General features: G+C 43.5%; 1 protein-coding gene across 2 annotated transcripts in view; it reads left to right on the top strand.

Moving 5' to 3' along the window:
* SMYD3 (SET and MYND domain containing 3) overlaps positions 1–17,911 on the top strand; it is a 395,935-nt gene extending 378,024 nt beyond the window's left edge. Inside the window, exons 11-12 of one of the 2 annotated variants that reach the window (XM_014950576.1) lie at positions 10,018–10,126; positions 17,239–17,911. In XM_014950576.1, coding sequence (XP_014806062.1) covers positions 10,018–10,126; positions 17,239–17,340 — 211 coding nt within the window. In that variant the 3' untranslated portion in view covers positions 17,341–17,911. The remainder of the gene's footprint in view (positions 1–10,017; positions 10,127–17,238) is intronic. The other variant, XM_014950578.1, reaches the window with a different exon arrangement.
* Positions 17,912–21,035: the final 3,124 nt, after the last annotated feature.

Genomic DNA, 21,035 nt, shown 5'->3' on the forward strand with positions numbered 1-21,035 from the left:
CTTGGAAGAAGAGACCGACCCCCGTCTCTCTACAGCCTCCTTTCAGGTACTTGTACAGAGCGATAAGGTCTCCCCTCAGTCTCCTCTTCCCCAGACTGAACAACCCCAGCTCCCTCAGCCTCTCCTCGTAAGACTTGTGCTCCAGACCCCTCACCAGCTTCGTTGCCCTTCTCTGGACCCGCTCCAGCACCTCAATGTCCCTCCTGTGGTAGGGGGCCCAAAATTGGACACAGTACTCGAGGTGGGGCCTCACCAGTGCCGAGTACAGGGGGACGATCACCTCTCGGGCTCTACTCGCCACACTGTTCTTAATACAGGCCAGGATGCTGTTGGCCTTCTTGGCCACCTGGGCACACTGCTGGCTCATGTTCAGCCGACAGTCAACCAACACCCCCAGGTCCTTTTCTGCCAGGCAGCTCTCCAGCCACTCTGCCCCCAGCCTGTAGCGCTGCCTATAATAATAGCAGAGGAGAGTTATCTGCAACTTGCATAAGGAATCCAGCAGTGCTTTTTATTTTCCTGTCACTCTCTGGTTCTGTGGCTGAAGGGGAGAGATTGTGCAAACCTGTAGATTCACAATTTAAGAAAACTTGCATTGCTTGTGTCTGCAGATGGTGTATTCTCTGACGTATGAGATACTGAGGGTGGGCAGTTTTTCTTAACATCAACAGCTAGTCATAGCTTCACCACTGGAGGTGAAGGTGACACCAAAGTCTTTGTCACAAATTACAGTGTCTCTAGTGTACATTTTCCTTCCATATTTTACTTCTCTTCCCATGCATGTTCTCTTTAACTAGCTTTCCCATTATTCCTTTCCTGTCTTTCCTACACTCCTTGTGTTTTCTGGCATTTTCCCAACATACTCTGTATGGCTTTTAAAATCTTTTTATAAATCCTTTGAACTGTTGACCTTAATCTCTTGCTCTTCTGGTTATGCAAGGACTAAGATGGTATGTTCCTATCTGCAGTGACAGTCTATCCTACCATCTTTAGCTGTAAAGATGGTGAACTCATACAAAAAAGCCAAGAGCTACAAGATGTTTTGAAGATCAGCCAGGAGACAGAGACAATCTATATAAAATCTTTCCCTACTTCCATTCCAGATTGAGCATTCTTTCTTTCCTTAACATCTTTTAACACCAGAAGAAAACAGAAAGTTTGAAGTGGACAGTTCCAACAGATAGTGTCAGCATTTTAAATGGATGAGTGAGACAGATCGAGAGCCAAGATGAAAATTGCAGTTTATACCACTTGGTCATCTTATTAAAGTTATCATTCAAATCTTGGCAGAACCAAAATCTGGAACAATATCTATTTTAATGTGACATAAATTATCACCATAAGGAGTACAGCAGAATGATCAGCAGCCAGAGAGAAATGATTTCTGAGATGGATAGCTAACATTTCTTGAGAACTGAATCAATCACTAAGTGTGGTTGTTTATTTGATCACACTTAAATTACTGAAACAAATAGTAATGGAACAGTATGAGATGCAGATGTAATGAAAAATATTTTGAGCCATAATTTCACAGATCTAAATCCTGAACTGTTTGCAGGGGCGGTTGTTTCACTAAAATAACAGGACATTTTGTGAATGAGGTCAGAATTAAAAAAAAAATATCAGAAAAGCAAATTGGCAATGTGACGCAAAAGTTTCTAAACTAGGGTTACTGTCTCTACATTTCCTTTGCAAAATACAGCAAGCCTGTCAAGCCTATAAAACTGCATTTACTTTAATTTGGATTGGTAGAGCCAGACAAATGAATAAGATAGCACAGACACAAGAACCAGGCTCTGCATGAACCAAAAAATATCCTAAAGTCACAATGAGATCTAGGCTCTTGTCTTTCCCCGAGGTTTCCTCTTTTAACACTGGACAAACCACTTCATTTGCCTGGGCCTTCATGTCTTATCTGTACAGAACAAAGGCTGTCATGCTGTGCTTTTTAGTGCTTAGTATGATGATGCTCATACACGAGTTGTGGTTGTTGGTGAAAATTTCAATATTGGGGATACTGAGAGTTTTGCCAATATAGCAATGACACAGATAGAGAACACATGTAAATTAAACGGCAAAAGATGTACAGCCGGGATATATTATAAGAATATGGAGACTTCCAAGTGAGTTAAGTCTACACATCTCTACTATATCAGACCCCAGCTGGCTCAGAAAATTATGCTGCCTTTCTGCTGTTATTGGTTAAACCAGAAGAAGCGTAATCCTCTTAGGGGCATATAATAGTTTTATGTAATAGTAACAGAAAGTAACTTTTCCTGCTTTAGTTTGTAAGCTAATTTCCAGCATAAAGCTTCTACTAATAACAATGTCTTTTTATCACTGGTAAAGCTTTTTTGTAATGCTTTAGGGATGTGCACTAGCGGTTACCTCTAGGAAGACCTCCCTGCTAGTGCTAAGGAGCTGATCCCAAAGTCCACGTGAGAGAGGTCAAATCTGGGAAAAAGTAGAAAAGAGTGATGCCAGCGTGAAACTGCTCATTGATGCTTTGATCGTTTCCGTGAGACACTGTGATGGGAAGATAAAATGGACAATAAATATTTCAGGGGAGCTGGAGTGTATCAGGCCTGCCACAGGTAAAGAAATTAGCTTGCTACTCCAAAAATGACATGGCTGCTGCTGAAGGTATAAGGGGAGTTGTAAGGTACTGACCTAAAGTTATCTGGTCATCTGCGATAAATAGGAAGTTGTTAAGAGAAGCAAAGAAAGAGAGGGAGAAAGAGAGAGAAAGAGAAGCCAGAAAGAATAACAGGTTAACACCATTATTATTCCAAGAAAAAACACATTATTGACATGAGAGGCAGGCCAGTATTCTTTTGGAAAGCTTTCACAAGGACCTCTAAAGATTATACAGATTATACCCAGGTTGATGTACATATATTGCCTTTATGAATTTTACAGTTCCAACTAGACTTCTAATACTTAGCAAGCAAAACTTAGTCCAGTGTCGATAACACATTCCCATTTCCTCCAAAAATAACCCTGTAACCTTGTTCCATCCCAGGCAAATCTCTTGCACAGGGCTCATGCTAACTAAAAAATACTAATATTGAGCAAATTGTGTATAAAGCTGCTTAAGGTTATTTTCTATAAATAGAACATTGCTCGTTAAGCACTATTTCAGCCTCAAATTGCTGGGTTTGGAGCAGGAATTGCTAGGTAAAATTATGTGTAGGAGATCAGACTGAACAGCTGCTGCACCTTTGACATTAAGATCTGTGACCTCCTAAATGAGCACAGCTAGTTTACCTGTCTTATGCTCCTGAGGCAAAATAACTGGTCCTTCCCTGGTAATTTTGATTGATACCAAATGTTTTGTACTTTTTGCCACAAATAATAATTTGTCCTTAAATTTTTCCTAAAAATGTTTCTCATAATTGCTCTGTATAGAACCCATTGATCATCCCAGCCAAGGAATAGAAATAATATCATGTGAATTAGATGACCATCTCACATCACTGAATAATGAAAAAACAAATAACTGGACAACATACAGATAATTCCTAGGCTGCAGTTCAGTGAACAGCTTTAATGAATGTACTCAAGTACCGAGCAGTTCAGAAATCAAGAGTGAGTCAGAGAAAGAAGAGGAGGTTGAACTTACTGGGTGCTGTATTTGAGGTAAACATTTCCACCAGCTGTAGCTAGTGTGAGGCTGACACTGTCCCCATTGTGTTCTGCTCACCACCTTTCCTGAAGCCCAGTAGCCTCTTAATTCATTCTCTGTCACTGGGGCTCCTAAAACTGCTTTATGCCTTTTATGCTGTCATATTTACTTGCACTAAAAGGTACTGCAAACCAATTTAATGTACAGCATCACTTTTTACATGTCATCATATTAAAGAGCCTTGTAACATTTCCATTTTAAACCCTTATTCAGGTTTTATAAATCCTTCCTGCTTCTAATTACATCAGGCTGAAGACAACAGTCAACAGTGTAAATGTTAACCCCACACATTGTTTTACAGGGAATAGTAGGCATCTTTTTGTTTTAAAACATGAGACATCAGAAGAGGCAGCGATTTTTCATAGTCTCTTTTTTTTTTTCAATACTAGGCTTTAACTCACAAGAGAACACAAAAGCTCTGATTATTTACCCAGTAATGGGAGATAAATTGAGTGGAATTAATGGAACTACAGTATTAAGAAATAGAAGGCATTGGCTAAAATTTGTCAAGGGTTGTCTTCTTTACATTTTCCTTTATATGAGAACACAAGGGATTGCCTGGTGAGATTCAGAGCTAATATATAGAAAGAAGAAAAATATTTTTTTCTTTATAAAGTATATCATAGAACCATAGAATAGAATTGCCCAGGTCGGAAGGGACTTCCAAAGGTCATCTAGTCCCACCTCCCCGCAGTCAGCAGGGACACCCCCAACTAGACCAGGTTGCCCAGGGCCTCGTCGAGCCTCTCCTTGACTATCTCCAGGGATGGGGCCTCAACCACCTCCCTGGGCAACCTGTTCCAGTGCTCCACCACCCTCACAGTGAAGAACCCTCTCCTAATCTCCAGTCTAAATCTGTTCCCCTCCAGCTTGAAGCCATTTCCCCTCGTCCTGTCACTGTAGGCCTTTCTAAACAGGTTCTCCCCAGCCTTCCTGTAGGCTCCCTTCAGGTACTAGAAGGCCACTATTAAGTCTCCCTGGAGCCTCCTCTTCTTCAGGCTGAACAACCCCAGCTCCCTCAGCCTGTCCTCGTAGCAGAGGTGCTCCATCCCCCTGATCATCCTTGTGGCCCTCCTCTGGACCCTCTCCATCAGGTCCATGTCCTTCTTATATTGAGGGCTCCAGACCTGCACACAATACTCCAGGTGAGGTCTCACCAGAGCAGAGTAAAGTGGAAGAATTACCTCTCTGGACCTGCTGGCAACACATCTTTTGATGCAGCCTTCCTGTCTCCTATTACCTCAGGGGCTCTTGGTCCAGTTCTGCAAGACCTTGCCTTTGATGCAGTGTTCACAGCATGCGTTAGTGCAACAGGTTGGAGGCCCTTGCTATCACCCCATCCTTTGAACCCTAGTGTGTCTTCCTGCCACTTGTCACAGACCATTCTGATACTATCGTTATTTCTTGCTTCAAGTGCAATGGCAGGCTGGAGGCTGTCCTTCAGCTTTCCTAAGCCACTTGTTAATCATGCATGACTTCCTATTCCTTTCAGTATTCCAACCTGCAACCAAGGGTATTGATGAAAAAATTGTCTGTGCCCCTGATCCCTCAACTAGTTTTCCCAGTGCCTTGAAGTCCCTTTTGATTGCTTTTAAACTTCTGGTTTCAACCTCATCATTTCCCACCTGCATAACTAGTAATGGATAGTAATCAGAGGAGTTTACCAGACTAGGCAGCCCGTGACATCTCTGACCCGGGCCCCTGCAAGGCAGCAGACTTCCCTGTGGGAAGGATCTGGCCGACATATGGGGCCCTCTGTTCCCTTCAGAAGGGAATCCCCAATAACAACTACCCTCCTCTTTTTTTTTTTTAAGGTACAAGAACTGATATGAGGGGGGGACTGGTTTGCTTTAGGCAACTCCCCAGACAATATTTCTTCTACTTTCTCATTTGCCTCTCCCTCAACCTCCAGTGCACCATATTTGTTGTGCAAGGGCAACTGGAAGGGTGAGGGGGGCTGTGAAGGGTTTTCCTTGCCTCTCCTACAGGGCACCTGTGTCCATTCCCCTCTGCTCATTGGGTCACCTCCCTCTCCTGAGGGGATCTGCAGAGCCTCGCACAACAAATCCAACTCCCTTTCACATTCCCTTATAGACCTTAGTCTTTCCACCTCTTCCTTCAGTTCAGCCACCTCGTCCTTCAGTTCAGCCACTAGACTAAGCAGATCATTGATCTGCTCACACCTCACACAGGTGTTGACTCCACAGCCTTCCAGTGTAAGTGCCAGGCTCCAGCACTCACTGCAGCCTGTTGCCTGGGTGCCTGCATCTTTGTGTGGGGCCTCTGTTTGGGCACACTCAGTTTTTTTAACAGCCTTCGGCCGAATTGTAACCATGGTTTGATCTCTTTGCTGCCCGAAGCTGCACACACTGCCCAGCTCTCGTTATTGAGGAGGCCGGGCCTCTCCGGTCACCGCCTCCTGCCTGAACCCAACTGTCGCGCGCTGCGCTGTGGTGAGGCCGAGCGCCTGAGGGCCTGCTCCTGCCGCCTTTAAACCTCCGCGTGACTCCTGGCCACGCCCCTTCCGCGCCTGACTGGTTGTTGCGGGCTTCCGGGTTCCCGCTGGGGCCGAGGCTGTGAGCTGGGGGTCCTTGAGCTCGGAAACCCCTCTGTACAGCGCGATCCAACCCTCTCCCCGGGCTCACCTCGGATCTCGTCGTTGCCGTTGCCGTTGCCGCCGCCGCCGCCGCTGCCGGTGCTGCCGCCGTCGTTGTCGTTGCCGTTGCCGCCGCCGCCGCCGGTGCTGCCGCCGCTTCGCCGAGCGCCTGAGGGTCTGCTCTTGCCGCGTTTAAATCTCCGCCTGACTCCTGGCCACGCCCCCTCCACGCCTGATTGGTTGTTGCGGGCTTCCGGGTTCCGGCTGGGGCTGGGGCTGTGAGCTGAGGGGCCCTGAGCTTGGAAACCCCTCATCAGTGACTACTCTGAGGTTTAATGAGGGCAAACCGTGTGGCTAAGTTACAAATAGGAGCTATTGTTCTCATGGTGTGTTAGAAGCAGGTGTTGCTTTACAGCGTGTGGGGTCATGGCTGTTGGGTTGTACCCTGTTTGGATAACACTAACAGTGGGGTTTCGCAGGGGTCTGTCCTGGGACTCATCCTGTTTAACGTCTTTCCCGACGAGCTGGAGGAGGCCACAGAAGGGATTTCTGTGAGGTTTGCAGATGACACCCTGCTGGGGGAACCAGTTCATAGGCAGGAGGGCAGGCTGGAGAGATGGACCATCATAGATGCTTTTGGTCACAGATAGGAACAAAGCTGTGCTGTCTTATATAAGCAGAGGATGTGATACAAAATGTACAGATATTTCACAGCCTCCTCCAGTTCTCTACAGCGTAGCCTTACTTGTTAGTGTTGTATTCTGTTTAATCTCTCTTTACAAGTAGACTACTGGGCATTGACCAGTGCCAAGGGCCAGGAAACATCACTCCACAGAACAATCTTTATTTCAGCTTTCAGTATGTTACTCTTCCCCTTCCTGTCCCTCAGGCCTTGGCAAATCTCATAAAATCCTTTTCAGATTGAAATCCTACTCTTCCCAAGCTGTAACGCGTTTTACAGCATGTATTTCTCTATAGTTGTCTTAGTCTCTTGTTGAAAGTCTTTAGGTATCAGTTCCTTGTCTGGTAAATGTCTTCCGTATTCTTAAATTTATCCACTTTGGTTTGTTCAGAGCAATATGTGGGGATAATAAATTGGGTCACAAGTACCTGACACTGCTTCTTAGTTCTTTCTGCCATGCCAGTTTTTCATAATACTGAATCCTAGGGATGCCTGGAAGAAGCCAGCAGCACTTTTCCCAGTTACACATCTCCTAGAAGAGCTGCAAGCTGCCTGGATTTCTCTAATTAACTTACTCAATGGATGTGCTTCCGCAAAAGGTGTTCCAATAATTTAATAGATTTATTCTAGAGTATGATAATAAACAGTTGTTTCCAATGTCAATTTTAAGGCTTGCAAAATGTAACTATGTACATGCATAAGATCAGAGCATAAATCAGCTCAGCAAAACAGATTTGTAAATATTTATGAGCACAGGGCTCTTTGTTTCACACTTACTCCTTCTGTGTCCTCATCTTAAATTTTCATGTGCTTTAGTTTATGGCTGATAGTCTGGGCCAAGTACCCGACACTGCTAAATTGCTGCCTGATTTTTCTGGTATTGCATATACCACAGTCCTAAATCTTTACAGGTGAGTGTATGGTCTACATACATTTCAGAAAGAAACCTGTTTGCATGGAGGAGCAGATTCTGAATTCTGACGGACCTGTGTGAAGTTTAGCAGGTGCCACATAACTGAACCAAAGCATAGCTTGGGTTTGTCCACATGAGCTCCCATCCCTGCAGTGGCTGCAGGCGAGGCAGGACCCAAGTTCTCCGTTTGTGTTGGTATTTTGGGGGGGGCTGGTTACTCAGGAGGGAGAGGAAAAGGAGAGGCATTAAAAAGATGGTTGACAGGATGAAAGGCAAAGGTGTGGAATGAAGGAGATGTGAAGAGGCTGTGAAGGAGCAGTGGAAAAAGAATCAGAGCTGTCAGGATACAGCAGTCTAGTGGGGACTGCAAAGATGAGTTACCAACTCACACAAAAGTCCTTGCCTCCCTGGATCCTTCTCCTGTGGTCATGATCCTTGCCCCAGACATCCTGGCAGTTTGGTGGCCCAGAGGAGAGGGAATGACCCTTTTACTCCTTCCTTTGCAGCAGTCACAGATGAGTGCAGAAGTATGCAATCATATAGGCATCATTTTTTTGCAATTTTTACAAAGTTGTGCACATGCGCACTACTCCCATTTGTGCCATGTTAGTGCTGCAATTTCTATTACTCTTCACTAATTCACACCAAAATCTCTGACTTAATTGCATTTTCTCCCTATTTAACTAGTAGCAGATAGCACTATGTTAATTGATGTAATAACCAGAAACAAAATCTAAAAGTAAGCCTACTGATAATTTTCCGGTGTTTGTTTAACGGGATCCTTGAAGTTTCTGAGTAGACAGTTTGGACCGAATAAGTGCTATAATTTTTCTTCTCTCTTGTCTGCTGGCTTTCCAGACTTTTTGAACTGCAGCCCACAAGGGGTCTGAACAGGGGGGTGCTTGTGGCAATTCAGGATAGATTGTTCTCATTGAGGAGTTGGTTTCTGCTGCTTCATGAAAGGCTTTGGCAGATCAAGAATTTAATGTCTTAGCATGCATTTAATCCTACTCATGCAGAGTAGATTTTGGGAAGCTTATTGGCTCTTCTTCCTGCAGTTGTGACAAATTTTGTATTTTTTTAGACACTCCTCAAGCACACTGCTGGTGTGCTTGAGGAAATAAAATGCTATTTGATCAAATAGGAAGTTTGTCTTTAGTGAGTTGTGCTTGAGGCTTTTATTCTTTCATTTGTGTAGTTAGTCAAAAAGATCTAAGATCTTTTGCAAGCAACTTAATTTCCAAATGTGTCCCTTTACCTCATGTTTCCTGCTGGCCAGTTCCAGGCAAGTCCCATCAACAACTTTCTGCAGCCCCGAGGTTGCTCTTCTGAGATGCTGCACTCTCCACATCTAGCTCACAGGGCTGGGGTGGAATCCAAGTGTTGTGAGCCAAGGGTTGGCAGGACTGGCCACCATGAAAGCATGGACGTTTCAAGAACATCTTGAGAGGAATTAATGATGACATTACTCTCCACCTACTTCCTGGGGAAAAAAAGAAAAAGAAAAAGAGGGCATAGTTCTGTTTTTATTCTCTCCAGTGAGACTGATGGAAAACCTCTGCTTCTGTGAAATTAGTTGAGTAAGAATAGGACTATATCCTCACAGTAGCAGATACCTTGTCTAGATGCACAAGCCAAGTCTGAGATGTTTACTTTAACGTGCAGCACCAGTTCTTTCTCCAACAGGGACCAGCAAGCAAACCCTCAGAAATGGTGGCCTCGATGCTACATACCTGCTTTCCCTGTAGTCCCTTTCTTGGAGGATCCAGGACTGGGTTCCCTGCTGAAAATTCCTTCTTAAAAATTGTAACTCTGCAGAGACCTGGGATTGTGAACGACCTCTGTTTGCAACACTAACTACAGTAAATGCTATTGTATTCTCCAACAGTAGCGAATTAAATAATCCCACTCCCGTCACTTTCTAACAGGATAATGTTAAAGGCATTCCTCTGAGATGGAGAGTAATAATTTGCTAATTCCCCTCAGTATTTCGTGCTTCTCAGTAGTGCAGCTAATTTTCTCTGAGTACCTTATTAACATTCACAGTGACTTTGCAGTCCCACCCTAATAGCTCTCTGCAGAGGCAGTGGCTATGAAGGTGAGAGCTGACAGTGACACATTTTCCTCCTTTTTCTCTGCAGACTGTATTATCCTGGTTTCCACCCACTGAGGGCGGTCCAGCTAATGCGAGTAGGCAAACTGCAGTACAGTCAGGATATGTTTCCTCAAGCGCTGGAGACCTTGAAACAGGTCAGTATTGTGAACTGTTTCTTCTCTGTCCCACTCCCTCTCTTCCCCCGAACCTGCTGTGTGTCCCCCACTTCCACTCTGACTGTACCTCACACCTTTGGATACTCCTCATGGCTTTTTCCATCACTGGTGTTTCCTCAGGCTGCAGACGAGTGTGGTGATGGGTCACTGTCGCTCAGTGTTTCAGCCACTGATTTCCTCCAGTGTCAGTCGCTGCTAATTACAGTTTGATAGCTCAGAGGTGCCTGGATGAAAAATTGCTATTAGATCCAAAGAGAGAAAAATATCTCAGTGCCTCATTCTCTCCCTCTTACCACAGCAAAGTGAATCTGGGAGCACTGAAAGTACTAGAAGAGGAGCAGAGCTGCAGTTTCCCTCCTTACTCCTATCAGAGATCTGTGATTTCAGATGGAAGAACTTTGCCTTTAAAGCTTTTTTTTTTTTTTTTTTTTTTTTTTTTTTGGAGCCACCCAAAGCAGAACAAGAGAGCACAGATGAAGATTGCTGTCCTCTAGTGATTCTGGATAGCAGAATAGTCCTCAAGCAGCCCCTGCTACCAGCCTACCAACCTGCCACACCAGGAGCTTCAAATACTAGGGACTTAGCTGAAAATAAAGTCCTCCCATTTCCCTCCCTGATTTTCCCTGAGTGTCAGCTAGGCCAGGATTGTGGTCCACATATCATGCATTCCCGATACCAAAATGAGATTATTTTAGCCCACATCCTCAGCGCTGGTGTGTGTGGTGTTTTGTTTTGGTATCTATTTTTTTTTTTTTTTTTTTATTGTGAGCCACACCAAATCAACAGGCATGCTTCTTGGTCCCTCCTGTTTCTTCATCATTCATCATCTTTCTCTTCTTTGATCTGGTTTTGCAACTGGTGCTTTGCTAGTTATACTTCAGCTTTAAGCCATCCCTCTTGTCCCTGGGCTGACTTTTATATTAATTTCCTCCTACTCCAGGCTTTTGTTTGTCCTGCCATTATATTGCTGTTAGTATCATCTTAAATATATTGAAGAATCCCCTTCCATGTGCAACGTGTCCTCAGGGCATAAGCTCTCACACGCTTCCCATCTCAAGCCCTCAATCACTGCTAGGGTGTTTTTTCTCCCCCGGAAGATGTGCTGCCTCCAGTTCCCTTTAAAGAGGTCTTACCCTTGTATTATTGATTGTCCTGACGTCAACTTGGCCTGAAGAGAATACATGGTCCATGTGCTTCCCCCCCTCATCTCTTGGCCCACCTCCAGGGCCTGACACAGCCTCCTCACTGCCTTTGCTGGGTGCTGCAGAAAGCCACCTGGCCCAGCTACTTGCCTCTTGCTGCTGGGCAGGACAGGGCCCCAGTGCTGGCCCAAATGTTGGAAAGAAGTGCAGAAGTTGGCTGTATGTCCTCTGCTTAACGTCTATGCTATATGAAATGCTAGTCTTACAGGAAAGAGTTGGGGCAGCTGCTTGGGATAGAAGGAGATGGATGTCTGCACTGGGGGTGAGGGAGGAGTGGTTTTCACTCCTGCCTGGATCTCCTAGAAAGTTAGGATCAGCCAGGATTCTATAGATAACTTAGTGTTTTGTACTTACTTTTTTCAACCCCCATATGTATTTGGTTTTAATATATGACTAATTATGCAAGCTGAATAACTGATAATTTCCACATGTTGAAATAATAAATTAGTATTTAATATGATGACAGTCTTACTAAGTCTTGGTAGCTTAAATCTTCACTTGATATATTTAACTTAAATTGTGGCCAATTCTGATCATTAAAAAGCAGATGGAAGAGTAATCAATTCTATTTTCCAGGCAGTACTCAGAAGTAAGTCATATATCTGTCATGTGCCAGGTAATTTGTTCTGCTCTTTCCCCCATAATATTTATAATTTCCAAACATTCAGACTTTCTATTTTAGCAGGTGGAGTGAGACCCCAGTCAGAGGAGCTTATATTTTCATTCGTACTGCCACAATATATCAACAGGCATTCTTCTAATTGCATTTCTAATTTGATGCTGCATTAAATTAAACTGGAGTGAATTCACCTAGAGACATCTGAACGCTGCTCATCAGATGTGGTGGAAGTTGTGATGGGGTTTTGTATGTTTTTAGTGAAAAAGTTGTCCATTGTGAGCCAGATTGCTACTGTACTATCCTTTGAAAACTGAGCAATGCCTAGCACAGAAACCTTTTTCCACGCTGTGATCTCCCCTTTCTCTGAAAAGGCAGGCTCAGGTGCTGCTTACTCTTCTGTGCCATACCTCAGTGTATCACTAACTGTGGTCCCCAAGCCATGAGTGCTCCACAAGGACACAGTAAGTGTTCTACAGCTGGGATGCTGAACCATTTACAAACTAATCCTGTTGTGGTTTTGCCTATTCCCTGTTCAGCCTCCCCCTTTTCACCCACATGTGTGAGACAGGGAGAGACTGAACTCCCGCTCTTTGGGAGCAGAGCTGAGAGGAGGAAAACCTTGTCATCCTGTTTCTTCGTGGAACTTGCAAGCACAGGACACAACGTTTCTTTGGATAAAGTCTGAAGCTGATTCCGTTCATTGCTGTCTACACTGGAACAAATTAGAGCAAGATATAATTCCCAGTTTGTTGCGAGTAAAGGATGTGATTCCTAATATAACTCAGATAATGTCCTAGAGTTATATGAGAACAGAGTTTGGCCCTTTGTGATTAGATGTGTCAACAGAGCATGCCACATGCTCAGAGCAGAAACTCGATTACCTTCTCTGCTTCATTACTCTTCTTAATACACTCTGACACTGAATAGCACCCCGTTGGAGCCCTCGTCAGACTAATTTCAGCGCGGCATTAAGGAGAAGGATGTGTAAGGTGCAGAAGAATTGAGATCTGAGTGAAATTCACCTCACTCATATAAATCCTGCTTAATCAGGCACAGCCTCGGAGCTGCTGGGGGTTGACAGCCTCTCCGCATCAGATGCGCAGTCTGTTAAGACCAGTAGATCTTCATACACAGCTCTGCAGCCCAGCCCTTACTGCTGCTTTCGGTGCCACCTGAAAATGAATTGCTATCATAGCCACCTTACTCTTGATGCCCTCTGGGTTTAGCTCTCTGCCCTGCACCCCCAAAGAAGGCTTAAGTAATGTGGAAGGCTTTATGTTACCCGTTAAAATGAAATCACCCACTAAAAGTATATTAGGCCTCGCAGAATCTAATTTGCCAGGTTCTGGAAATACAAGTGTTATGGAGAGCGAGTACTCCACTTCTGAAATAAAACCTGAAGGTAGCCCTTGGTTTATTGTACAACCAACATATTATTTTTAAATTTATATACATATATATGTGAAAGATGCAATGATGGGAGGGCAAATGGAATTATAGGGCAGGAAAACGCTTGTCAGCAAAAGACCGGAGCTGGAGCCCATTCTGACAAATCTAATTTAAAGAGCCTGGAATGACTGTAAAAAGCAGCAATAATAAAAGTTGCAACAAGCTGTCTTGTGAAGGGAAAAGCTTCTCGACCGGGGAGCAGCACTCTTACAGGAACCCAGGATGGGTCTGCACCTCAGGAGCTCACGGGAGCCCCTAGCAAGTGTATAGATTTGCCCTGAGGTACACTCATTAGCATAAATATTTGTTAGGTGTCATTTGTTACCTTCGCAGGACTGTACACTCACCTCTTTGGTTGCCCATAACCTGAGTGGACTTGGACTTGGTTTAGGAGAACAGGCAGGGTGCAGAGGGGAAGACTTGGGTTCAAGGAGAGGACTTCATTTCTGAGCATCATTTCCTTGGAGAAAGCCAATGAGTGCTGCAGCACATTGTCTCAACTTCTGCTCCATCACGTTGTCTCAGCTTCTGCTCCATCCTCTGGGCTGCGGTGGCAATGATGGTGGTGCCTTCCCAAGAAGGGCAGCGGTGTGCAGCTACTGAGCGATGGCCAGTGGGGATGGTGGCAGGAGGATGCACACACGTATGACACTGACTGGCCAGCTTCCTCTGCAGACCCTGCACTTGTCTGGCACAGTTGCAGGAGGACCTTTGTCCTCCCATGAGCTGATGGGCATGCGCTGTTTTCTCTCATGAAGGCCTGCAATAAATACAGTATCTCTTTCCTTCTTGCTGTAGTCCCTGGTGTGGAGGTGGAAAGCACAGGAATTGGGGTAAAATCCCTCTCAGAATTCACAGCAACATTAAAGAAATCCTCTTTCTCTAGGTGTTTGCTTCAAATGCCGAATTGTTTGCCGGCTGTAGTTGATAGTAACTGTGATTTTGGTTTTCCTGCGCCTGCTTTAACAAGTGTCCCCTTCAATCAAGAGAGATGCAAAAACACAGATACTCCCTATGAAATGTCATTTTGCTTCGTGCTAATTTGGCACGTGGCCTTTTGCTTTCTGCTTTCCCTGTGACGGAGCAGTGCCGTCCTGCATCGGCACACAGTTCCCCACAGCTGTGGTGATGGGCAGCCCATCCCATCCCCATGCAAGTCAGGCGCAACGACTGCGCTGCATTTCATTTGCATTCATGGAGCAACAGCCATACCACTAATCTAATGGGTTTTTTATTCTTCAGGGAGACAGTGTGTGGTTGATGACACTGTGGCCTGTGTTCCTGTCTTGCAATTACTAGAGTTTTTCGTAATTAGATTTGTTCTTTTAGCTGAGAGGAAGACCACACAGACGACAAGCCTCTGCTCAGTCTGGACTCTGCAGGTTAGCTGTGAGATTTAGGAGAGCAGGGGAGTGTTCAGAGAGCCTGCATATTCCTGCTTCTGCCCAGTAAAACAATTCCTTGCATTGGAGGTGAAATTATCCCCAACATTGCACTGACCTTTGCAAAAACAGTTACATAGGTTAATGCCAGCTTAATTTGGGGATTACAAAAGCCACTGCTATTCTAACTTTGGTACAGCTGGCTCTGACTTGTATTGCAGCATGAGACAGTAGATTGCATGAGAATTATTTTCTCCCTGAAGGAGACAAATGGCTGAAGACTGGGTGCATTTATCTTCCCTGCTGTGCAAATGGAAAGGAAATGTTGGAGATGAGAGAGAAGTCAGCAATGGTAGTGTTATCTCAAGACTGGGTTTGATATTAAGACTTTTTGCCTATTAAGAGAGGCATATCCATATGGACATCTCTGGCTGTGCATCGAGTTGTCCAGGTCCATCACTACTAGCCTGACCTCTGTCCCGTAGGTGGGCTGAAGATCAAGGCTGACTGCCCCAGGACTGTGACTTGGATGCATCCAGATGCACAACTCTTAGCATGTGTCATTCACAATAAACCCATCAGCTTTCTTGGCCATGGCATGCAAACACTGTGCACCACACATGTCGGGATGTGTGGCCAATTTACCTGGCCACTTTGCTCTAGGGTGGTCCTGTCCCTTCCTAGTTTGCTTGGGTGCAGCTACATCTTGCTGCAATGCAACACACATGGGATCCCACCTGCAGCTCTCCTGCTCTGCACCATCCAAGGATTCCTATTCTATACAAGTGTTCATCCATCTCCCATCCCAGTCTCTGCCAGGTAAGGACTGGCTCTTATTCTTGTTTTTAACACTACTTTTTCATTAAAAAAAAAAAATAAAGCTTTTGTACAGCTTAAAACTTCACATTCTGCATTGAAATATTTTTGTGATCTATTCTTTACAACATTTCCCCATTGTGTTAAATTAGGAAAAGCAGAACACTAAGAACAATTTAGGTAGTCTTTTCAGATAATATAATTTAAACTTACTTGCAAATATTTTGCAAAAACATGACCAGCTTTGTATTTCTGCTAAAATAGAAAAATTCAAAAATTAAGGATTTCTGAATTTATTTCACAGTTTTGAAGAATTTCTAATGGTGAGGAAATGTCCATTGTTCTGTTTAAGTGTTTTATCATTTAGTTGTAGAGCATTGTAGCTCTACATATTTGACTCTTCAGTAGCTCTATTTGGTAGCTCAGAACATATTTGACTCTTTTTAGAGCTCCTGGCACTCTGTTTTGTTTTGACTGCTATCTCAACTTGTTCTTTCATTCTTTTGCTGCCTTCCTCTTCTTTTAAAAATTAGCTAATTTGAAACAAAAATAAACTATGCTAGAATTTCCATATGCCTGCCAGTCTATAGAATTTGGAAGTAGTCTTTCATTCATTCATTCCACCAAAGAATATATTTATTTTGGGGTTTATCTTTCCAATTTAAATGAGACCTCTTACTCAACACTTTCCAAAAAGATTCTTTTTCTGCAATCCAATAGCTGATCTAGCTGAATGTTAGCAGCTGATTGGACCAGGAACTCAGTGAAACACAGGCTCCATTTAATTTTTGACAATTCCTCAATTTGCGATGAGGAAAAATCTCTGATGTCTTCTTTTTCCTACCAGAACACCTTTAGCTCCCTTCTTCTTTCTTCAGAAGCGCTGAGTCCGTTTCTATCTGGTACCTCTCTTCTTGCAGGAGAAATTTAATAGATGGAAGAAGCAGAACTGTCATAGAGTTATGATCTAAATATGAGCTGGGAAAAGAGTATTTCAGACATATCTGTGACAGGGAATCAGCAACACTAAAGTCAATATCAGCAAGTGTAAATTGACCTAGCAATATACGACCAACACACAGAGAAAATAATCCCTGGAAAAACCAGCAAAGAACCATTCCTGTGCATGCATTAACTGTTAATGGATTTACTAGTTTGATGCTGTGCATAGTTTTTCTTGATACATTTAAGGCACTTTCTTCCATTGGTTAAGCATTGATCCATTTCTATTTGCAGGACTTTGAGGCTACTAACATCATGAACGTTATAGTCATCTTTTCAAGAATGTATCAAAACTCTGCATGTTGTATTTGACCAATCTTAAAATGGCCTTCATGCCTCAGTGCAGAAGTATCTTTCCCTACTATTCCAAAAATCCATCTGTTCAACATGTTAGTGGGCTTTAACACCTAAGAATAATGTGTCGGTGCCTCCTCCTTTGCCAGGGGCAATCATTATACACTTTGGGATACCCCACTGCTATTTCTATTATGCCATGCATTCAGATTCCCAGCTGCCAACCCCTGGAGGACCAGTACTTACATCCCTGCCCCACTGCAGTGACCCACCCCTTCAAACGGTCTGCGCAATGACTAACGTGTCCCCTTCTCTTCTCTCCTCAAGGCCTATAATATTATGAAGGTGACCCATGGGGCAGACCACAGCCTGATGCAAGCCTTGATGGAGATAAAGGAACAGTGTGAGGCCGTCATGAGAACACAGTGAAGAAAACCTCCAGCCTGGAAAACAAAGTATTCAAGGAAAAAGGAAATCAAATGCTTCTTATTACATTGGGAAACTTTTTGATTATTTTGGTCTTTTCATTAGCTTCTACTTGCTTTACAAATATGTTTAGTATTTATAAGTTTTGCTGAATTGATCTGAATTGAGTTGATGTTTGGAAGAATATGAAATTTTCATATTATTTTTTTTTCCTACCAAACAATCTAATTGACAGTATCAAATCGATTTACAACACCTAGTTCAATTGATAATAAGTATTGGGAAACACATATAAAGTCTTCATCAGTTATAAAGTGATATAATTCCATTTATATCAGCAGTCTATTTTTTATGCCTGTTTATTCCAGCAATTAAGGATCTCATGTCAGACACATTATAAGTAGAGCAAATATATTCTTTCCCTTTGCCTTGCCCTTAGGTGTGGCTCACAAAAGCCTGATCCAGTGCTCTTTGACATCAAATAAGTTTTCCAGTGTTCTAAATGAGATTTTCCTCCTTCCCAATATATCTGCAGGGCTCTGTCCCTCTTCTTCTTGCATTTCATATGTTATAATATTGAATATTAAAATAGATTTAATAAAAAATTTAATGAAAAGAGTATCTATGTGGAAATTGCTTACTCTGTTTTCTCCTCCTTTTGACTGTTTCAAGAGTTTCTCCCTTTATACCGGTTTTAAAAAGAGAGAGATTTGGACCTATGAGCTCAGCAGTGGGGCTTCTAGACCTTTCTGAGCCTGTGGAGTTTGGATTTCACTTTCCCAAATAGAGAAACTCTGAGGCCTATAGATGACCGCTGAATTTGGAGTGATGATGCAGGAGAGAGGGATGTCTTGGAAAGCACGGACGCCCCGTTTCCCCCCGCTCATCAGCGAGAGAGTTGTTCTTGCCAGAGCTGCTGACTTCCATTTTTAACACAGAAACAAATGTTAACAAAAGCCAAATATTTATGAGCAGATTTGAATCCTAAATAATTTAAGGCCTTTGAAAGTATCACTTCAGGTGTGTCACTCCTCTCTAACAATTTATTGCTGCTACTCCAGCCATGACTGTTATTTCATTAATCCATCGTTGTTGTGAAGTCAGTCTTTTTTCACACCAGTAAGTTGACACCATTAATTATTATGAGATGAGAACACATTTAAAAAGAAAATGAACACTCTGGGCGTAATTTACAGCCACAGCACACAAATGCCAATGCTGAGGAAGATATCTCCTTTCAAGGCATTTGAATTTGTTCCAGCGTATGGAGCGTTCACTTGCCCGGCAGTAATATGCAAGCAATAACCTACGAAATGCAGTGCATTTCTGGAGTACATAGCATGGCTTGATGCCAGAGGCCAAGTCATATCAAGCCACCCAAGAAGTGCAATAATCCTCGCAGAAATTCACTGCTTGGTTGGGTCTTCTTGCTATTATGAAAAGGAAATTATCTGGGGGAAAAGGTCAGACCTTTGCATTTATTGGGATTTCTGACCAAGTAATGGCATCACTGATGGACAAACAGAAAATATGAGGAGTAACCAGTCTTCAAGAGTTATTTTCTGGTTTTAAAGAGGCACATGCAATTAGAAATTATATGCTTATGCATAAAGATGATGTGTTCTCATGATTACATAACTAATACTAAGTTCTTCCAATGGAAGGGACTTCAGAATGTAAGGTAAGATGATGCATTAGTTTATGCAGGATATACTGGGAGATGACCCACCAGCTCTTGTGTGTGCAGACACATCTGTGTGTATGAACTGCAGCGCTGGCTTCTGGTCTGAGAACAGCTCAAGTCTCCAAGTGCAGTAGCAAGAAAGGATGGGCACTAGGGGACAGTCAGAGTTACCTGATGTCAGATGGGAAAGGTCACATTACATCAAGCTGAAGGATCTACCTATGCTGGTATTTTCTCTCCAGCAGTGGTCTGTAGCAGATGGCAGGGCTGTAGGAAATCGGTCGCTGAGCAATGCAAGATGCCAAACTGGGCCCCTGTTGGTCTGTGGCTCAGATTTCCAGATCAGCGTCCTGAGGGCACCACCGTGTTGCCTGCCCTTCCTGGTCTTCTTCTTTGGGCTGGTCTGAGGAGATTCCTTAGTACGGGGGTATAATTCATGCTTCATATTCTTTACTGTTGATTGATTCAGCTTGATCAAGGAAAGAGTCAAGTTTTCTGGTTGGTTTCAGTCAGTTACTGAGTGGTTTCCCTTGGAGGTTCACACATACTAACACCACTGGCAGGGCTGCCGATGATGCAGGGGAGGGTGTCACCAGCAGATTTTTCTCTCCCAGTGTTCCCACTCCAGCATATTTTCTGCAAAAAAGGCTGCTGGTGACTGCAGAGGGATTTAGCTAAATGCATGATTTGAAAGTGCAGTAGCAAGCAAGCGTGCCAGTGAGGAAGGAACATTAGATAAGCACTCGTTTCAAATCAAATAATCTTATTTTTTCAGCTAAGACTCAAAGTAGCTGGCGTTGCCTTCGCACAGACATCCTGTTTTGGCCTTCAAGAATAATATCTGTCAAATTTTTCAGGTGGTATCAGCTTGCTAAAATTAAGATGCTAAAGTCAGAGGGAGGCAGACTACAACAGTTTCTGTAATGCTGGCTGCTTGCTTCCAGCAGGTCTGAGAATTTTCCAGTACCTTTTGGAAAGTAACAGTAATTTGGGTTCACCACAAGGTTTAGAAATATATTTGCAGTTACTTTTCATTCGTCACTATTCCTTAAACTAGTCCAGGAGCAGCAATGTTAGGTTGCACTCAGAACAAGCATTGCATTGTAGTATGTGTTTGGAATGAAAGCCATACCAACACACAGCAAAAAGCCATAGGGAATGGTACAGCTTTGCTGAGAATCATTGATAACAATTGAACAAAACATCTATCTTAAAAAAAAAAATAAATAAAAAAATCAGTTCCCTAAACTGTGCTGTTTTATTTGTACCCTCAAGGTGTGCTGACCTGATGCTGGAAGTATAAACGCTCTGGGCCCTTATCAAACAGAACTTGCATCATGTAGCAGAGGTAGTAGAAAGTAAAAACACTTGTGAGAAATTGCAGTGAACCATTTTTATAGAGCTGTGACTTCCTTGAGTCTCTCAACCTGCATGTAGAGTTGTGCACAGGTTTGTGCCAGCAAAACTTTCCCGTTCCTCAGCCCTTTCTCTGCTTCTCACTGTAGCCCTGTTCCCCGATGGCTGGGTTTTTAAAGCTACCTTTTCTTAGACTTGTTATTTTTTAACACAGCATATTTATGAAATACAGAGGCTATTTCCCCACACAGCACATTCCAACTAGTCCCTGGCCACCGCAAGACTCTTAATGAGCAGGGTTCTGCTTTTCACAGAGGTTGTGCCAATTATAAGGATTTTTTTTTAACCTGATTCAGAATTAAATCTCCCATAAGACAGGGAGGAGGAACATCTTACAGTTATGGGTGTAGAGTTCTGGCTTGGCTTCTCCACTGCACCAGAAACTGTCTGACCTTGGGCAAATCAGCAGGGTCATACTGATGCCCATAGCTGGGCTTTGTCATTGCAGGATGCAATTGTATTTTCTTGTAATTACAGGTGTTGCCTGAGAGTTCCTCCAAAACTAAATGCCACACACAGGCAGAGGGTTGTGAGCTGCCCCTGCCTAAGCCATGTTTCCACCACATCAAGAAAGCTTTGATCTCCACTCACAGTACTC

This window comes from Calidris pugnax, unplaced genomic scaffold (genome assembly GCF_001431845.1).
Source record: "Calidris pugnax isolate Ruff unplaced genomic scaffold, ASM143184v1 scaffold24, whole genome shotgun sequence".
Lineage (NCBI taxonomy): Eukaryota > Metazoa > Chordata > Aves > Charadriiformes > Scolopacidae > Calidris > Calidris pugnax.